Below are 15313 nucleotides of genomic sequence, written 5' to 3' on the forward strand. Positions count from 1 at the left end.
AGGTTAAGATGAACTGTTAGTGATTTTATTAGTACAGAGAGAGGGAGTTGCATCATAATCACGATCGCATTGTATTCGAATTAGTGCGGTAACAGCTAAAGAGGGTGAAAAAGAGAAAAAATTTCAAGAAAATTGCTCGTTGTACGAAGTCAAAACATTTTGTCAAGATTTAGCTGTTTAACTTAACTGATCAAAAAAAAAATTCATTAAATATAAGAAGATCAGAATTTACAAAGTAAGAAAATATGAGAAGCTGCAATGTTCATGCAATTCCGACTGTATCAAGATTCTTGTAAAAGCAACCCAGAAAATATCAACATTTAAGACGGAATCACTATGATTCGACATCATGGGATATTGCTTTTCGGACAGTCACGCAAACACACTTAAGAAAGAATGAAAAAAAAAATTTTAAGTTTAATACTAACAAAACTGCAAACAAATTGTAAAAAAAATATCCAGTTATGAACAAAGAAAATTAACTATCCATTTCCATAGGAAAGAATAGGCAATTGTAAAAAGAAAAATTAAAGCAAACGACAGTGTGTTCATGACACACCAAAACATCCATTGTTCAATGTAACATGTGAGGAATGCGAGTTTATATATTTATGTAAATATTTGACATATAAATTGTGCCGATCTTTTATATTCCCGATACACATGAACAAAAATACGGATAAGTTATAGTTCACTCGCTAACTATGGAGCAGACAGACATTACTAAACACTTTATCAACCAAACACGAAAGCCTGTAGCCTGTAAGTGGTCGTTCAACATGCTAGAAATAACAGCCATACCTCCCTAAAATCATGCCCTGCCACCTTAAAAGATAGGAAGGACACATTCGAGAATGTCGTCCTAAATATCCCAGAAAAATAAAGAAATGTCACGGCCGGAATGTTTTTGTTCGAAAGTCGGCTCGATCGGGGTTAAATAACAAACACTGTCGGAACCAGTCTGTAGCCATTAACAGGTGGAATAAGCGAGGGAAAAACAATTAAAAAAATGTCTTGCACCTGATATTCTCATCAGTGATATTGTTAAGAAATGTAACCAGAATTAACAATATGCCCACACGTATGTAGCTTAACAAGAATGTATAATGGCCAGGTCACCCAGATCTGATAGAAATAACGGCTAAATCTCCCCCAAATTACACCCTATCGTCTTTTCAAGACGATAGGGTAGACAAAATCATAATGGATAATGGAGGCTATTAAGAAAAAGACTAAAATAATACATTGCCGAAGTTCGCATGAGATAAGAATAGTTAAGTTAGTGATGGCATGATATTGGTCTATAGGATAGGTAATAGTTCGAACATCTTTGATCATATCAATGAACCAACACAATCGCTCGGCCTACTAGAAATAGCAAATCTTCCCCCAAATTACAATACACCAAGACATGGGCAACCCTTTTCCAGAATCGGGCCGCATGAGACATGACTCATCACCAGGCGGGACACACTACTTCCATTCAGAAAGTTCCACGGGCCGCAGGTTGCCCAGGAATTGCATCAGTCACTTCTATATATATCCGCAAAAAGAAAACACGGGTTGGGATGGGCACGACTGGAATGCTTTTGATCATAAGGTCTGTTGGATCAGAGTCGACCCGGGGCTAAACAACGAAGTTCCACTGTTAGATGGATTAGAAACGTAGCAGCATTCTTCGCCAAGAAATCATCCATCAACAGATTATGTTACTCTGACTGGTAATGTTTATGTTGGAGAGGAAAACCACCTCAGATTAGCTGAGAACGTGAAAGAATTCAAATGAACGTGGAATTGGCTGACTGCAGACATCATACACACATACACATACTTTAATTTAAATAAACCTACACACGTTTCTATATATATACATACATACATACATACACACACACACATTAATTTAAATAAACCTACACACGTTTCTATATATATACATACATACATACAAACGTGTGCACGTACGCTTATGTACACTAATATATACACACGCACGTTTCTGGACACACGAATTATCATTTCAACAAGGAGTGTGTAGATTAAAATAAAATAAAATAAAATAAAAATAACACAAGAAACACTAAGCATGTAGATAAATTCTTGGCCATTTACTTTTGTAAATTGTATTCTAAAGCAGTTTTTGTAATTAATTAATTTAAATAAAGCCTGGATTTATCTAAAGAGGACTTCATTATATTTCCCTGTCAATGTCTTATTAAATTATGAACGAGGGTTACTCAGAAAATTATTTGAAGACTGAAGTATTTCTTTCTGAAATTACAAAGGTAGTCCTGAATTATACAAATAACTTTGATGTTTTAATACACCCTTTTCCCATGCTGGCATGGCTTGGACACACACGTGCGTGTATACACAAATGTACATATCCATCTATACATACATACAGACATATACATCTATCTACACACACACACATACATACATATACACACACATCTATCTACATATATATACATGTACATCTACATATATATATATACATACACATCTACACACACACATATATATATACACATCTACATATTTATTTATTTATGGGTTTCAGCCAAGTGGCTGTGGTCATGCTGGAGCACCACCGTGATTTTCTGTCTATATATATATATATACACACACACACACACACATCATATATATATATGCATACATGTACATCATATATATATACATACATGTACATCTACATATATATACATACATGTACATCTACATATACATACATACATGTACATCTACATATACATACATACATGTACATCTACATATATAGGCGTAGGAGTGGCTGTGTGGTAAGTAGCTTGCTTACCAACCACATGGTCCCGGGTTCAGTCCCACTGCGTGGCATCTTGGGCAAGTGCCTTCTACTATAGCCTCGGGCCGACCAATGCCTTGTGAGTGGATTTGGTAGACGGAAACTGAAAGAAGCCCGTCGTATATGTGTATATATATGTGTATGTGTGTGTGTGTTTGTATGTCTGTGTTTGTCCCCCCAACATCGCTTGACAACCGATGCTGGTGTGTTTATGTCCCCGTAACTTAGTGGTTCGGCTATAGAGACCGATAGAATAAGTACTAGGCTTCCAAAGAATAAGTCCTGGGGTCGATTTCTTCGACTAAAGGCGGTGCTCCAGCATGGCCGCAGTCAAAAGACTGAAACAAGTAAAAGAGTAAAAGAGTATATATATTCATACATACATGTACATAAATATTTATGTATACATATCTGGTTGTAGAAAATGTCTCAATGAATTCTGCTTGGCCCATGGAAAAATGGAAGTTAAAATGATGTGTGTGTGTGTGTGTGTATATTATATACACATGCAAATATGTATATCTACATATAACTGTGTGTGTGTGTATACACACATTTAAGTATGTACATCTATCTTTATATAACACATTTTCCCCAACTCTTCATTTTTCTTTCTATATGCAAATATCTATATTTGATAAGGGAAATTTTATCCGAAATATTTAGGGAGCATTAAACAATCTATGTTAAGGTAATAAAATTTCTTTTCTTTTTACTTTCTCTCACTGGCATTACCTTACATATTCTGCCTAACTTCTCATCACCATTGCTCAAACCTGTTTTTAAAACAATATGCAATGCTTCAAATAAATTACAATGCTCTTATATATATATGAGGAAATGCGGCCGATACTGGTGCCACATAACAGGCACCCATGCCAGCGGCATGTAAAAAGCACCATTCAAGGGTTGGGCCTCATGGAGGCAATGTGGCTGATGCCGGTGCCACATAACTGATACATAAAAGCACCTATTACACTCTTGGTGTGGTTGGTGTTAAGAAGGGCATTCAGCAGCTATAGGAACCATGCCAAGTCAGACAGGAGTCTGGTGCATTCCCGGTCAAACCATCCAACCCATGCCAGCATGGACAACGGACGTTAAATGTTGATGATATATGGGTGTCAACTCATTAACTGAGTCTGACTTTTTCCAACACTAACACTGACATATACACATTTGCCAAACTAGTTAAAACTAACACACCCAAGTAATACATGAAAGGACATTAAGATTTAAAACAAAGTTACAAAAAAACATAAAAGGACAATGAGACATAAGGATGAAGATAACACAAATTAATAATGCATAATTGGAATTTTGTGCAACTTGCACTGCATTGCAAAAACTCTCTAGTAGTGCTAAGTGGCAAAAAGACAAGCTGGAGTCAGTGATGTTATACCATTCTTTAAGGTTTTGTGTATATGTAGTAAACACACATATTCATATGACTAGTGACCGAGACCTTTGGAAATATGCTGTGCGTGAGATGACCCCGGCAAGCCAAGTGAGACCATAATCCCTGCCCGATGCCAGGGGTGTAACCAACCCACTTATGCGTACTTTTCCTTCATTGGACACTAAACTCTGCTTGCGAAGACCTGTTGAGGTAAGTGAAATCAAAATGGAACCAAATTTGATGACTGGCACCTGTGCTAAGAGCACCATCTGAGCATGATCGTTGCCAGAGCAGCCGTCTGGCTTCCATGCCGGTGGCACGTAAAAGGCACCATTTGAGCGTGATCGTTACCAGCGTCACCTTACTGGCACTTGTGCTGGTGGTATGTGGAAAACAACTTTGAGCGAGGGTGTTGCCAGTGCCATTGGACTGGCTCCTGTGCAGGTGACACATAAAAACACCATTTCGAGGGTGGCCGTTGCCAGTACCGCCTGACTGGCCCTCGTGCCAGTGGCACATAAAAGCACCCACTACAATCTCGGAGTGGTTGGCGTTAGGAAGGGCATCCAGCTGTAGAAACTCTGCCAGATCAGATTGGAGCCTGGTGCAGCCATCTGGTTCACCAGTCCTCAGTCAAACTGTTGAACCTATGCCAGCATGGAAGGCGGACGTTAAACAATGATGAAGAAGATGATATTTATATATATATATATATCATTTATAGAAATACATAAATTCGGAGGAGAAGCACACTCTAAGACGTAGAGCACTTAATATTATAGTGGGGTAGGCCAGTTTATGGGGTTATCCTGGCTTTCTTGCTCATAAGGGGTTTAGCTTTAAGGTAACCCTATAAACCTGCCTACCCCACAATAATACATGTGTGTGTTCGCGCACGCGTGTGTATTCTTGTTTGAAGCTATAGTGTGATACTCAAGCACTCAACTATGAGAGCATTGCATCTTATAGCAGAAGCAGCTGCAAGCTAATGAAGTTTATAACATAATTATGTATTCCTTCCTCATCGCAAATTTCTTATTACTGCTCTGTATTCGACTGACGATCCATTCTGAAACATATGTATATTGAGTTGTAACATCAGGTAATTGGCACTGCAATGCCTAAACGAAATATTGACTTGTGGTCTTGGTCAGTCTTCTATAGCCCCAGGTCAACTATCCCCCTTGTGAGTAGATTTGGTAGACAGAAACTGAAAGAAGCTCGTCGCGTGTGTAACATGGATAATATTACCTCAAAGGTTCTTTATCATTTTTCAACTATGGACCCTTTTGATTACTATTTTATTCTGCTGCCCCTCCACATAGCCATTCAGTATTCAAAGACTAGTTTTAGAGTTATTCCTTTCAAAGTTCCTATTTTGTTTTTCACACATTAACTTGTGTACGTTGGACTATGTAAAATATTAGCAGAAAGGGAGCTGTTTCTTGCAGTAGATACCAATACATACACATCTAAAGCCAAATTTTTTCAGGGGCCCTTAAATTATTATTGTGGATCCCCAATTTGCTATTTGGTTACAGGGACCCCAAAACTGAAACTTTTTTTTTTTTAATTAAAATAACTCGTATAAAAGAAATCCTCACACAAATGTATATGAATACGATCGTTGCATGCAGAATGTATATTACGAGATCCAGAGGCCCGTGAATACCTTAAGGGTCCCCCTCAAAGAAACCCTCACCACCCTCTTGAATTTTGAAAAAGGGTTCTCTTGATCCCAACACACGAATAAAATTTTGCTCCAGCTGGCAAAAGTTCTCTCGAAGGCCTTAGTTATACTGTTTTGGAAGTCACAAGTTTATATGTAAACCTCACCCCAACACAATGCCAGATTTAGGCATAAACTATACAAGTTAAGGGCTCACTATGCAGGATGGATTCAAAATAATTAAGAGAGTGACATATACGCGACCTAGTGTCATTCTTAGAGATTTTCCAAGGTTTGCAATACTTTCGCATCTCACCAATTCTAAATCCGGCACAGCATATATATATATATATATCTCATACAAGAATGTTTACACTATATATGTTATGACATTTGATACGATGTTATTCGTACAATTAAAATAGCAGCTGACACGACTAAGAGCTATCATAGAAATAGATTACTGTTGGCTGTCTGATTTCCAAATCAAACCATGTTGAGTAAATCTATGGTCAAATCCATTTTAACCATGGTCATCAGGTCTAATGTGCAATTTGAAAATTTAGCTGCTATTTTTAGCCGGTCGAGCGACTATATAACAAGCTATCTCTCTTTCTCTCAATGGTTTTGCCCAAACATGATCTATGTTAGCAAATAAAAATTCTGTTTCATTATAATAGCTACAATCGCACGGATAAATATTTACAATTAAATTAAACAGTAAAAGGAATACATAAATATATTTTATATAAAAAATCCCTTCAGAAAATCTATGAAACAAGAAATTTGAATTGAAGAGATAAAATCGTAAAGGTGATGGCTAAGACATTGATGAAGTATATATATATTTTTTATTAAAAGAAAATTCATTTGGTGTATAAACATATATTTCGATTATTGCTTTATAATCGAAGATCAATAGTTTTTAATTTTTGCTGATATTTTCGCTAAGATAAAAAATTCTTTTTATTAATTTCGACGAAGCGAATCTTTAGTAATACATATAAATATACACAGATAAATACATATAAATAGATATAAGACAAACAGTACATATAAGTAGACACATAAATATACACAGATACTAGAAAGGTTATTTGGAGAGAATGTAATGAAATTCAGAACAGCAACTGAAGAAAAACATGTTTTGACAAAACAAATGATATTAAAAGTGAAATCATGCAGAATGTGTAAATGTGTGTGTATGTACAAGAGAATTTTACTGACCAGTATGGGTTCTGAGATGAGCTTGGAGAGATTTCTCCCTGGGAAACACTCGCCAACAGAGCTGACATCGTATGTCGCTGCGAGAGGAGTAACCTTCCAAAATCAGAGACGAAATACTGTCTGCTCGAGGTCGACCTCGACGCACCGAATTTTCACCATCTTCGTTTTCACCATCTACTACGCCCTTCCTTTCGCATTTCGAATAATCGGTTTGTCCCAGAGAAGCTGTATCTAAGTTGAACTGAATGCGTGCGACAGACACCTCATCATCATCACCATCTCTGGACCACTTCCAAGGCACCATAAACACATCATCGGTAGCAAAGTGGCCATTCATCAGTTGAGGAATTGCAAGTCCTAGTTGAGAAGCTGATGACTGAAATTGCATTTTTCCCTGGAAAAAATGGGAATACAACAATACAATTCCAGCCGGAGGGCAGGTAGTTGCCACTGCAAAGCATGCCTGGACGTGTTTATGTTAAAAACCGGCCATGCAACCTCCCCCTCCTTCCCATAGCAACCAACTAAGTGCAATTTCCCGCGATGTGAGGCCGATGGGTAAAATTGGCAATATTGAAATTTGCATTTTAAAGGATAAATTTTAAAGTTTACTCCCTAAAAATCTAAACATTTTAATCAATATATAAGTAAAGTTAGAACATTAAAAAAAATATATATTAAATATATTGGTCTGGAAATAAGTAATTGACGCCCTTCCCGCCAGCTTTACCATATATGGGTAGTGACGTCAGATGTGCCCGAGATGCATTGCTTGTATCTAAACTAACACGCCATATTGGAGAGCTAAGAGCAGGAGGGCAGCCGTCAGGTGTGGAATCCATTGGCATCCTCTTCAATCAGAGGAACGATGGAGAACCAGTACGGCATAGTTGTTTCCAACAAGTATGCGCTTTTCTACGATGATGCTGATCCACTGGATATGCTTCATCAGCAGGAAGCTAAAGTGAAAAAGAAGGACACAGTTAAAAAGGAAGTGGATAAGTCCAAAGCTAATAAAGCTAATAATAAATCCACCAAAAAGCCAGTTGCACCCAGTCCGCAGGAATCCAAATCAAAGGCACCAGAACAGAGTTCACAGCGGAGAGATGGTAAATAGAAATATTTTAATATGCTTCGATTTCGATGATTTATTGTATTTGTTCATAGACAGCGTTATTTTCTAATCTTCCCTGGAAGGTTCCACATGGTACGATTTATATTCTTTTCTGCTTCATTTACCTGCAGCTTCGATTTAAGCAACGTATTGTAAATTCTCATTTCTGAATCTTGGTATTTTGTATTTGATATTAAGTTTAGAAAAAAATGTCAGGTCGAACGAGAATGACAAAAATTCATTAAGAGAACACACGAGGTGACTAAACTGCATTGTGCCTAAATAGAATGTCTGTCTGGTGATGATTAGGTGAAGGTCACCCATCTAGGCATTACTATTTAAGTATTTAAGCACGACTAGCCGCCACTAGTTATGTATTAAGCTTCATATCAAGTGCTTTTTTTCCACTCGATCGTTTGAAATAAAAATCTCTTGTCTGCGATAACATGGCGAGTTTGATAAGACATTCCCGCCGCCATCGCATATCTCACTGACTACCGATTGGCGTTTATATATATGTGTATATATACATATATCAATGTGTAAGTGTGTGTATATATCGATGTGGAATATATATATTTATCAATGTATGTCTATATATTTAAGTGCTCAAGACGATTTTAACGTTTAGGGATCTGTTATTGAAGAAAAAAAAATTCAATCAGTTTCGTGGGAAATTGGGGGATTTCAAGTGTCGCAGATGTGCATGTATGTATATTATATACACGCGCACACATGTGAAAGCAATAGATCTATATATTATCTACTGATGCTGCATCAAGAATTAAAGCACTGTATTGGAGTTTTCTTTTTTTTTCTTTTTTTGTTCTACTGAGTGATAATTTCATTGTATTTATATATTCGTCGTTACTTTTCAATATTTGTAATTAATTAATTACATGAAAGGAAAAAATCTTATGGGTGAGTGTATAGTACAAAAAGAAGAGGTGAAAGAAATTTAATGAGTATATATGAAATGGATTGAATTATTTCACCTGATGTTTGCGCCCCTCTCTTCATTCATGTTGGTGTGCACGTGCAGATATTGCCTGTCCTGCCAGTGTCGACCGTCTTTAAATACATGTATATATATTTGTGTGTGACTATGTATTTCTATTCACGTATGTACATATGCGTGCGTGTGTGTATATATATGAATGTGTGTGCGTGTGTGTGTGTATGCTGGTCCATGTGCTTTTTTCAACACTCTTAGCCGCCATCTTTCTAGCATGCTGGACGCCATCTTGACTACTTTGCCCCGCCACTCGCCTTTCTGCTGCTCCAGCTTACTCGCTTGCTTATTCATTATTATTTTTTCCTCCTCCCTTGTGAAATAAATTTTTTTAATTGTAAACTAAAACCATTAAACAATAATGTTATTAATTAATTAAACAACAGAGTGTTGCCGTTGTAGAAGATTTATTTTGTAATGTGATCTTTCCCCCTCATTACCATATAAGACTATGCTACAATGTAAGTCGGACGAACTCGGGCTAATATGAATGTCTACTGATTCGACAAATAAAGACGTATTTGTTTATTTCAAGTGTTGACCTGTGGTTTTATCGTTTCTTGTTTTATTTTCATCTTCGCACTTAAATTCTTTTTCTTTTTCGTTAGGCTCTTGTATTGTGTGTGTGTGTGAGTTAATTTTCTTTTCTACTACGTTTCTGAAACTGTTCCATTTTTCTCTACTTCCCCTCCCCTCGTTTAGTGGTAGAAAGCAATAGAAGAGAAAGTGCCCCTCGCGGTCAGAACAGAGGACGAGGAAGAAGTTTCCGGCCGAATCGAGAGACCGAATCCAAAGATTCCAATGAATTTGGGGACAATGAAACAGAGCGCCGACCTCCTCGGCGAAGGGATGATTTCTCGTCTGATTATCGGTAAGTACCAGAGATCGCTTATGAGTTTAAGAAGAAAAAAAAAATAAATAAACGAAATGACTACTCGAACAACTGTCTGTCCCTTAGGCTTTCTTACAAATGTAGATGCAAGTTGTACTTTCATTTTGTTTTATTATTATCGTGTTTTGTTTTTCGATCTTACTGCAGGGAGAGGTCAGACGGTTTTAACCGATCTAGTGGACGTTCGGACGGTTTCGGCCGCCCTGAAGGTGGATCTGGCAAGTCGGAAGGTTTCAGCGGTGGTCGCTCTGAAGGTTTCGGTTTCAATCGCAACTCAGAAGAGGGCAGTTTTGGACGATCGGATGGCTTTCGGGGCAGAGGACGGCGTGGTGGCCGAGGCGGTGGCCGGGGAGGTCGTGGAGTTAGTTTCAGTGATCGTGGCGGAAAAAGGGAATTTGAACGACACAGTGGCAGTGATAAAACGTAAGTATCTTATTACTATTGTTATAACATTCTCTTACGTTGTTCATCGGTTTCTATGTTCGAAGAAATTAATGAATTGGGTTACTTTAGTTATCTCTTATGTGATGAATGACATTTTGTTTATTGTATAATTTCGGACGGATTGCTTGTTTCTTTGTTTGGCCTTCAATATCCTTTTTTACTACTGATTTGCCTTTCGTACTTTTGAGGTTGATATTAATACCACAATGGTACAAAAGAGATGATACACTTAGTAGTGATGGTAGCCCACAATGGCCTTACTTAATTGTTTTACCATGTTTTTGATTTTATTGCTTTTTGCTGATGTCTAATCAGATATATTTTTACATTTGCAGTGGAGTAAAGGCAGTTGAGAAAAAGGAAGGTGGTGGTTCCCACAATTGGGGAACAATGAAAGATGATATGGAGTGAGTATAGATTGCAATGTGTTAACTAATTGGTTATGATGTATTTAACGTTCTGTATCAAATTATGTCCTGGTCGATAGAAACCTAATTATTTAGTTCGACCAATTCTAGGGAGCAGCTCAAGGAGACTGAAACTCAGGAGTGGAGTGCCCAAGCAGAGGATGCCGAAAACCAGGATCCTAAGTAAGTAAAATTAAAATTGTCTTCAGCCATTTTCTATAGCTAATCTATATGTATATAACGTGGGGTCCAAACCACTAGACAATCACGGCCAGGAGCTATAATAGTTCTTTATCATTTTATTAATCTGTTTCCAGTGAGACCACTGCAGAGACCACGGAGGCCAATCCTGAAGTGCCTGACGAAGAGCAAATCGTCAAGCAAATGACTCTGGACGAATGGAAGGCCCTGGAAAAGAAAAACCGTGTAAAAACTGAGTTCAACATCCGCAAGCCCAATGAAGGGGTTGATGAGTCTCAGTGGAAGAAGACCTACGTTCTGAAAAAGAAAGAATCTGATGATGAGGATGAAGATGAGGATGAGGACGAAGTGAGTTTTTTGTTTGTTTTGCTTTGTTACTTAAAATTCAATGACTATATCTCTGGTAGTAATTCTGACTTGATGTATGCACTTCATTACTATTTCATCGTTTAATGTCTGCCTCCTATGCTGGCATGGGTAGGACTGTACAGCTACTATATTTATCACTGAATCATTTTATTGGATTACCTCAGATGTGAGATTGCAGCCTGAGGCTCGTTAGTAGATTGTAAGAAGTAAACATTTTAACTGCATTTAAATATTGATTGTAATTGTTTTTTTTTCTTTCTCTTCCCATTAGGGTTATGAAGATGAACCTCGTCGTGGCAAGAACATCCTCCACAACATCAAGATTACATTTAATGATTCCCCACGCCGTGGACGTGGTGGTGGCAGACGTGGACGTGGAAGTGGTGCGGAAAGAGGTGGTGGAGAAAGAGGCACAGGTGGCCGTGGAGGTGGTCGTGCAATCAGCAGAGCAGAGAAGAAAGGTGGACCACGTGAATCTGCTCCATGCATGGATGATGAGAATGACTTTCCTCGTCTTGTCCACACTGCAGCATGATTTTCATGGCTTTTTTCACTTTATTCATGGAAATGAAAATGCTATGTAAACATAAATCATCTTGTTGGATTTGCCATGGAATACTGAACGTTTGTACTTCAAATATTGATAGAAACTGAGCGAAGATCTCCAGCAAGTTTTTTCTATGGTTTCATTACCACTTTTTCACTTGAACTCAGTACTGCATGAAGTTTGGTCTGGCAGCAGCTCTCTCCTCCAACTCTCCTTCTCTCATGAAGTCCAGGCTGCTTTCTCTAGCAGCTGCTATTGACTCTTAAGCTTCAAAATTGCCATCAACCCTGGTGGTCTTATTAATGATGGACTGCTTATTTTGTGAATATTTATTACTCCTTGAAAGGAAATTGCCCCATCCCATCCCCTGTTAATTGGTGGTTGTTGTTGTGACTGCTACAGTGTAATGGAAGCAATTTTCCATTCAGTGTGGAAGAGATAAAACTATTCTCAATTTCCATCATTAAAGAGTAATGTGTGTGTGTTTTTTAAATTTTTTTTAAAATTTCCATCATTCCCCTGTTGTTCTGGTTGACCTGCTGTTGGGAAGAGGGAGATGTTAATGGACCATTCATGCAGCCGCTGTGGGCATTTTCTGCCCTTTGCTCCTGGTGCTTACCTGGAGTTAAATCTATTTCCACAGCAGCAGCAGTAGCAGCATGTGATGTCAGATGTGTTCAAAAAAGCTGGACGTCACTTTCTTGGAGAATAAAAATTGACAATTTTAAAGTCTTGTATTTCTTGACAACTCTTTGTTGATTGTACCACTATTATCTCGCCCACCCTGTAGCAATGTCTGCTGCTGCAGCCTCCTCTCCTGGCAAGCACTTACTGACCTCTGCAGCTGTCGTGTACAAACTCAAAAATTAAAGACAAACAACAGTGAGATGTTTTTTCTTTTTTTAATTTTTATTTTCAGTAATTTTCATTTGATGCCCAGCAGGTATTAGTCAAGTACAGCGAGATGTTTCTTCTCCACAACCTTGGGGACTAACAAGTGTCTGTTGTAAAGAAAGAAAAGATATTTCACTTTAACATTTCGTAGTGATTAGTTTAATGTTCACTTAGCAGGGAAGATGCTTTTATTAGATTGCTTAGTGTTTATTTCTAAGTTAAGTTTTAATTTTGTATTTTGAAAAAAGAAAAATTGTTACCTGATAAAAGCAAGAGAGATCACTACCATTGGGAAGAACATTTGTATGTAAGGAACTGGAACAAGACCGAAAATACATAAAAAAAGAAGTTGAGCCATCTGGGAAAATGTATATTTGTGGATATCTCTCTGTGGCACTCGTCTGATGTAATGACTTGGTGGATAGGATGACTGGAAAAAAAAAAAGACTAGTTAAAAAAGTGAGGAGATATTTTAATTCGTTAATTGTTTTGTTTCAGTAAGTAACTTACCTGTTCGGTTATTAGGAGTAGAAATCTGTCGATAAGTTGTCTGTCTGAAAGAAATATGATTGCCATGTAGAGTAGAAATCCACACAACACTGGTCTTGGGATATCTGCGAGTGGATGAGGCAGCAGCAAAAGGGATAGGCCAAGCATCATGTAGCAGAGAAGGCTGGTTACACGGGTTTCTCTGACCTGTACAATGCTGAAAGAGAAGTAATTAGTGTTAACGGGTATTTGCCAGTTTTTGAAATAGTGTTTTTAGGATTGAATTGTTTGACTTACATTTGATGTATACTTCCTTGCTCAACTCGTTCTTCCATCTGAGCCATACTCTTGACATGTTGTGAAGACACTGGGAGGGCTACATGCATCCATGGACATCCAATGATTGATAACATAATGTTTATGATAGCTATAACAAGTAAATCCCAGTGATAGGCTGATCCTTTCTTAAGTCTGAAAATAGAAGCTATTGTTAATTTTTTTTGCTTTTGTTTTTTCTTTTGTGACTTTGTTTTCAATTGCTAAAGTGGAAACTTACTTGTATGTTGCCATGTTAATTTGAGCACTTGAGATGTTATGATTGATGAAAAACAGTAATGAGAGACTGAAACCAAGGAAGAAAGAGGTAACAACTGCTCCAGCTGAAAGTTTGTATAAAGGTGCCGGACCAAGTGTAACATTTGATGGTAGTAATAATGGTTCCACTGTATAAGAAAAAAAAAGGTTTTATTTTGAAACTGGTTTTTTCTTGATATATGTAGGTAAATGTAAAAGTTTGTCCAGAACTTACTGTAGATGCTTGAGAATATTGTTGACACTATTGTCATAATCAAAATTGTCAGTGGGATTGCATAATCAGCCAGCAGCTGTCTTTTTTGTGCACTTAAATAAGGTCTGGAATATAAGAAAAAGAGAAAATTATCGACTGATGTTTTTAATATTTATAGTTAATGAAATTTAATTTAGCTTACGTTTTCGTGAAGTTGGAAAGTGTTGTTGCCAGCCATAGTGTTGCAGTCATTAGAAACAGGAACAAAATACTTGTCTCCTGCTGACATAGTTGATCCACCTTCATGATACCCGAGTGTGGCTGCTTATTTCGAGGAATGGCACTGAAGTGAGGGTGACCATTAGTGTTGGAATGCAAGGTTGTATTCCAGTGGCTTGCCGAGTGTATATCAGCTTGACAAGGAAAGTAATGTTGTTGGAAATCTGCAAATGGTAAGTTACAGAAATTAATATAGCAGATATCTTTAATTATATCTAGCATCAATTTTTTTTTTTTTTTTTTTTTTGTGTGTGGTGAGCAAGCCTGTTCAGCTAATAATCCTTTTAGTGCAAATTCTTAAATACAGGTGATTTTACTCGTTTTTATATTTTTGTACTAAAACACAAAATATGAATTTGAATGGTTTTTCAGATAGCTTTTTCATGGAATGGATGAGAGATCTTTTTTTATGCATAATTTAGAGTTGTAAATGGTCATTCAGCTAAATTTCTCAACAACTACATCGAAGTGCAAAAAATCTTAACACTAACAAAGTGCAAGTTTCATAAAACTAAACTTACTTTTATACATCTCTCTCATAGCCTCTGTAAAAAATATTAATGAAACAAATGTGTAGAAAATGTCTTCTGTGGATCTGCAATTAAAAAAAATGTATTTTCTTTAAATTGTTTTTCTGTGAAATGTTTTCTCTGAATATCATTACATTTTTTTTATACTTTTGAAAAAAAAGTGTAAGACTTGCCTATAAAAGTTTACTGTATAGACCAAGGTTTTAAGAGTACAGTTTGTATT

At 37.2% G+C, this 15313-nt stretch overlaps 2 protein-coding genes across 5 annotated transcripts in view; one reads left to right on the plus strand and one right to left on the minus strand.

The window, feature by feature from the left end:
- The first annotated feature begins 7905 nt into the window (after positions 1 to 7905).
- On the plus strand, positions 7906 to 12997 carry LOC106867170 (uncharacterized). Of its 4 annotated transcripts, none has more exons than XM_089356126.1 (7): positions 7906 to 8234; positions 9954 to 10122; positions 10291 to 10566; positions 10923 to 10994; positions 11091 to 11177; positions 11312 to 11543; positions 11836 to 12997. In XM_089356126.1, the coding sequence occupies exons 1-7, from the start codon at positions 7994 to 7996 to the stop codon at positions 12097 to 12099; spliced, it is 1341 nt and encodes a 446-aa protein (XP_089212252.1). In that variant the 5' UTR covers positions 7906 to 7993; the 3' UTR covers positions 12100 to 12997. The 4 variants fall into 4 exon arrangements, with proteins under 4 accessions (XP_089212252.1, XP_089212254.1, XP_089212251.1 ...); XM_089356128.1 differs by having other exon boundaries at positions 11106 to 11177; XM_089356125.1 differs by having other exon boundaries at positions 9954 to 10121; positions 10287 to 10566.
- Positions 12997 to 15313, minus strand: part of LOC106867171 (solute carrier family 4 member 11) — a 91609-nt gene continuing 89292 nt past the window's right edge. Inside the window, exons 11-18 of the mRNA XM_089356124.1 lie at positions 15082 to 15155; positions 14484 to 14724; positions 14303 to 14406; positions 14051 to 14216; positions 13792 to 13965; positions 13516 to 13711; positions 13266 to 13435; positions 12997 to 13112 (exon numbers count right to left, since the gene is read on the minus strand). Coding sequence (XP_089212250.1) covers positions 13058 to 13112; positions 13266 to 13435; positions 13516 to 13711; positions 13792 to 13965; positions 14051 to 14216; positions 14303 to 14406; positions 14484 to 14724; positions 15082 to 15155 — 1180 coding nt within the window. The 3' untranslated portion in view covers positions 12997 to 13057. The remainder of the gene's footprint in view (positions 13113 to 13265; positions 13436 to 13515; positions 13712 to 13791; positions 13966 to 14050; positions 14217 to 14302; positions 14407 to 14483; positions 14725 to 15081; positions 15156 to 15313) is intronic.

Source organism: Octopus bimaculoides, chromosome 8 (genome assembly GCF_046866305.1).
Source record: "Octopus bimaculoides isolate indiv1 chromosome 8, ASM4686630v1, whole genome shotgun sequence".
In the NCBI taxonomy this organism is placed as follows: domain Eukaryota; kingdom Metazoa; phylum Mollusca; class Cephalopoda; order Octopoda; family Octopodidae; genus Octopus; species Octopus bimaculoides.